Source organism: Trypanosoma cruzi, genomic scaffold, assembly GCF_000209065.1.
Source record: "Trypanosoma cruzi strain CL Brener 1047053517071 genomic scaffold, whole genome shotgun sequence".
NCBI lineage: Eukaryota > Euglenozoa > Kinetoplastea > Trypanosomatida > Trypanosomatidae > Trypanosoma > Trypanosoma cruzi.
Window position 1 is genome coordinate 5071 of NW_001849513.1, and position 4419 is coordinate 9489.

Below are 4419 nucleotides of genomic sequence, written 5' to 3' on the forward strand. Positions count from 1 at the left end.
ATTGGCGTGATGTTGCACAATCACTGAGAGCGATGTTTCTGCTGGCGTGGAGGACGAAATCGGCGAGGGGACCGATCCCAAACACGGCTTTGGCCTTTCTCGACACCACGTGGATGCTGTCTTTTTGGATGTTCCTGCGCCGTGGCTTGCAATCGAGAACGTCCTTCACATTCTCCGGCCAGGTGGCATGCTGTGCACGTTCTCTCCATGCATCGAGCAGTCGCAGCGGACAGCGCAACGTTTACGAGAGGAACCCTTTGAGTTTGTTGATATTCGAACCGTGGAGGCGCTGACAAAATACTTCAAGCCGTCCTTTAAGCGTGATCGCGAGGAAGATGGACGACCGTCCCGCCCCAAGCTGCGACCTACATTGGTATCAAAGGGACACAGCGCTTATCTCACCTTTGCACGGCGGCGACTTGAGCGCATTCCCGGACTGGACGATGAAGATGAAGAGAGAAACGACGTCAGCCCCCGAAGCGGTGAGGAAGAAAACGCCGCAAGCTGAATAAGCCTTGCCAGCGTGGTCCTGTGCGTGTGTGTGAGGAGAGGGGAGGTAAAATATCAAAATCCCCTCTTTGTTTTCTCCACAACGACAACCACAACAAACACATACTGTTCCATTTAACGAAGAAGAGAGAAGCAACAGCAATATCCTTCTTGTAAATACATGTTTATATATATTTTTACCTGATTGATGTTTCACGTGTGGGTTTATGTTACGCATGATTTCCTGAACTTTTTTTTTTTTGATTTATTTGTTATTATTATTTTGCTTCTTTAGAATAGGTAGGATGGACTTCAAAGGTCAATTGGCTTCGGCCTTGGTACTTAATGTTACACTGAAGCTACTGAGCTTCACACTGTCCACCCTCCTGACACGTCAGCTTGCACCAAACGAAAATGGCACCAATTTTTCAAACCAACTGTATTTCAATACTGTTCTTTTTCTTGCACGGGACTGTGTTCGAAGTGTGAACGCCCGGCATGACGTGCGGGAGAGGGCGGAGGATGGCCGGCTGGTTCTGCAGGTGATGAACTGCGCTATGGCCTCTCTTCCGTTGGGAGTTTTAGTCATGGTAGTGCTGGAGCTGCTGCCTTTTTGCGGCATTCATGTGTTTCCCTCTTTGGCTGCGCTGTCTCGTGTGGGGGATATCGCTACTGCACTGGGGGAAGCCAACAATCACACGGTAGGGTTTCCAGAGGTGCTTCTAGCATTGAGTGTCGGTGTTTTACTGATGGTAGAACCATGCATTGCCCTGGTTCTCTGCTTCGATTACTCACGGTTTATTATCACCTCCGAATTCTGGGCGTTGTTGGCACGCTTGATAACGTGTTTGATATTTGTGAAGTTGTGTGGTGGTCTGGGGGGGGATTTGTACACTGCGCGCCTGTGCTTTGCCACGGGGTCCCTCACTTACGCCATTGCGACTATGATGTATTTTCTTTGGCTGTGGAATAGCAACAGTAGTCCTGAGGACAGGAAAGATAAAAAGGGGGAAGGCGATGATCTTCTACAGAGGGCTCGAAGGGGCGCAATCGCAGCACGATGGGGTGTCGCATGTCTCACTTCCTCCTCCATTTCGCCGTCGCTGCGGTTGCGTGTGTCTCTGCCGTGGTGTTTTCTTTCATTGCGCTTGGCGGGTGCGGAGGTGGCGAAGGAGACGCTTCTGCTGCGTCAATTTCTCAGCGAAAGTTGTTTGCGTCTTGTGCTAACAGAAGGGGAACGATTCGCTCTTGCAACATTTGGATCGGCGACGGTGATGGGTCAGTACGATCTTATTGCAAATCTCGGGTCCATCATGACCCGCCTTGTTTTTCGCGTGTGGGAGAACGCCTGCTTTGTGAAGTGGAGCCGTGACGCTGCGGGGGGTAAGCCGGAGGAGGCCATCAACCTTCTTTTTACCATGCTGCGGGTTGCATCGTATTTTGGTGCGGCAGTTGTGCTGTTGGCGCCACCAGTTGCGGAGGGGTTTCTCCTGAGACTGTTTTCCAGCCGTTGGGCTTCCCCGGTGATGGTGCAGGCGCTGCAGTTGTACTGTTACTTGCTGCCGCTCCTGGCATGGTTTGGACTGCTGGACGCATTTGTGCGTGCGACGGCATCGGCATCCATGCTGCAGCTTACGCAGCGTGTGATGTTGGCTCAGGCTGCGGTGTATGGTGTTGCATGTTACGTGGTGCTGCACCTGCGCTGGTTGGTTGTTGAACCGGTGCCGGGTCTCATCGTAGTGAATATCATCAGTATGGCACTGCGCTGCGTGACGTGTGTCTGCCTGCTGGTTGCGGGGCCCGCCATGACGACACCGCGGAAGGGTCACGGTTCTTCTCAGCCACTTTTGCGGCTGGGCGCATTTAAGGCCGTTTTCAACCGACGGATTGTGCTCGCGTGGGCGGCTCTCTTCGTGTGCACCCGGTGCACCCCATGGGGGTTTCTCTCCGCGTTTACTGCGGCCCCTCTCTTTGCGTGGGCCGTTGTGAAGTGGGACACAGAGCTCCGCCAAGTGGCATGGAACGCACTGCGTCGCTGAGTCCCTCGCATACTAATGCAGGCGCAAGAGTAAAAAAGCAAAACAAAACAATGTTACATGAAATAGAACCGAAAAACACTGTTGTGTCTGTTGTTTCGCAGGTTTTTTTTTCTTCCTTTACTGTTGTTGTTGTTGTTTCTTTACCAACCCGCAATGCCACAGCGGGGAACATCATCGTCCACCAAAAAAAAATTTTTTTTTTTTTACTCCCCTCTTTCTTCTTCTTCTTCTTTCTTTTTTCTTTCTTTTTTTAATATTCCAATTGTCTCGTGTTTCGGGAGCAGCTTTTTTTTTTTTTTTTCCACCGTTTACTAGTCGAGAGTAGTCTTGTATTTGCATCCTTTTTTTATTTCATTATTTTATTATCATTACTTTTTTTTTTTGTTTCATCGCATTTCCTTCCGTTAATTTAATTGAATTTATTTTTTTCCGTATATTTTGTTTGTGTGCTGTTACGGTTTGTACGCGGTGCCACATGCTTCGTCGCTTCAGTGCTTTGGGGCTGCAGCCCCGCCGGTGGGGCCTGCAAAAGCTTTCGGCTCGCTTCTGCCTCAGCATTAACGTGCCGACCATTGCGGAGTCGATCAGCTCCGGCAAGGTTGTAGGGTGGACCAAGAAAGTTGGCGACGCCGTCAGCGAGGACGAGGTGATCTGCCAGATCGAGTCGGACAAACTCAACGTCGATGTGCGGGCGCCGACAAACGGCGTCATCACGAAGATCAACTTTGAAGAGGGGGCCGTCGTCGAGGTGGGCGCGGAGTTGTCAACGATGAAGGCAGGGGAGGCTGGCGGAGCGGCAGCGGCCCCCGCGATGCAGCCACCACCACCACCACCACCGCAGCAGCAGCAGCAGTCATCACCACCACCGCCGCAACAAAAACGGTCTGTAGAAACCCCAGCACCGGCGCCAAAACCTCCGCAAGTTGTGACCACAGCGACCACCGGCTCCGACCCACGTGTGCGAAATGTGCGCATCTCTTCCATGCGCCATCGTATAGCGGATCGTCTGAAGGCGAGCCAGAATACGTGTGCGATGCTGACGACTTTCAACGAAATTGATATGACTCCCCTCATTGAGATACGTAACCGGTACAAGGACGACTTTTACAAGAAGCACAATGTAAAGCTGGGATTTATGTCACCTTTTGTAAAGGCCTGTGCCATTGCACTGCAGGATGTACCCGCAGTCAATGCCTCCTTTGGTACGGACTTTATTGAGTACCACGATTTTGTTGATATCAGCATTGCGGTATCAACACCACGAGGACTTGTTGTTCCCGTTCTGCGTGATGTACAGAAGGCCGATTTTGCTCAGATTGAAAGGCAAATTGCCGACTTTGGGGCGCGGGCAAGGGTAAATAAGCTGACGCTGGCTGAGATGACGGGCGGTACATTCACCATCAGTAATGGCGGCGTTTTTGGCTCGTGGATGGGGACCCCAATCATCAACCCACCGCAGAGTGCCATTCTCGGCATGCACGCAACGAAGAAGAAGCCATGGGTGGTGGGGAACGAGATTAAAATACGCGACATTATGGCGGTAGCACTGACGTACGACCATCGCCTCATTGACGGCAGCGACGCGGTGACATTTCTTGTGAAGGTGAAGAACCTCATTGAGGACCCCGCCCGCATGGTGCTTGACCTCGCGTAGGAACGGGAGGGCGCATGTATGTTTGTCTGCCTGCCTGTGTGTCTGCCTGCCTGTGTGTGTCTGCCTGTGTGTCTGCCTGTGTGTGTGTGTTTGCATGTTTTTTTTTTTTTTTTGCCCTTCTTACGGATGTGTTTACACGGCGCGTCTGCGCGCATTAAAAAAGCAATTCGTTGATGTTTTTTCTTTTCTTTTCCTTTTCTCTCTCTCTGTGAGGAGGAGGAGGGGGGGGGGGGGGGG

General features: G+C 51.6%; 2 protein-coding genes and 1 pseudogene across 2 annotated transcripts, besides 6 other annotated features; all 3 read left to right on the forward strand.

Moving 5' to 3' along the window:
• Tc00.1047053503935.4 lies at positions 1-508 on the forward strand (annotated as a pseudogene; the record flags this gene model as incomplete).
• Positions 1-4419: a sequence feature (heterozygous, non-Esmeraldo-like haplotype).
• Positions 740-774: a sequence feature (AT_rich).
• On the forward strand, positions 795-2528 carry Tc00.1047053503935.10 (hypothetical protein, conserved; the record flags this gene model as incomplete). The annotated part of the gene is made up of 1 exon (XM_798249.1): positions 795-2528. The coding sequence occupies one exon, from the start codon at positions 795-797 to the stop codon at positions 2526-2528; it is 1734 nt and encodes a 577-aa protein (XP_803342.1).
• Positions 2721-2780: a sequence feature (T-rich).
• Positions 2870-2972: a sequence feature (T-rich).
• Positions 3004-4182, forward strand: Tc00.1047053503935.20 (2-oxoglutarate dehydrogenase, E2 component, dihydrolipoamide succinyltransferase, putative; the record flags this gene model as incomplete). The annotated part of the gene is made up of 1 exon (XM_798250.1): positions 3004-4182. The coding sequence occupies one exon, from the start codon at positions 3004-3006 to the stop codon at positions 4180-4182; it is 1179 nt and encodes a 392-aa protein (XP_803343.1).
• Positions 3346-3365: a microsatellite.
• Positions 4206-4261: a microsatellite.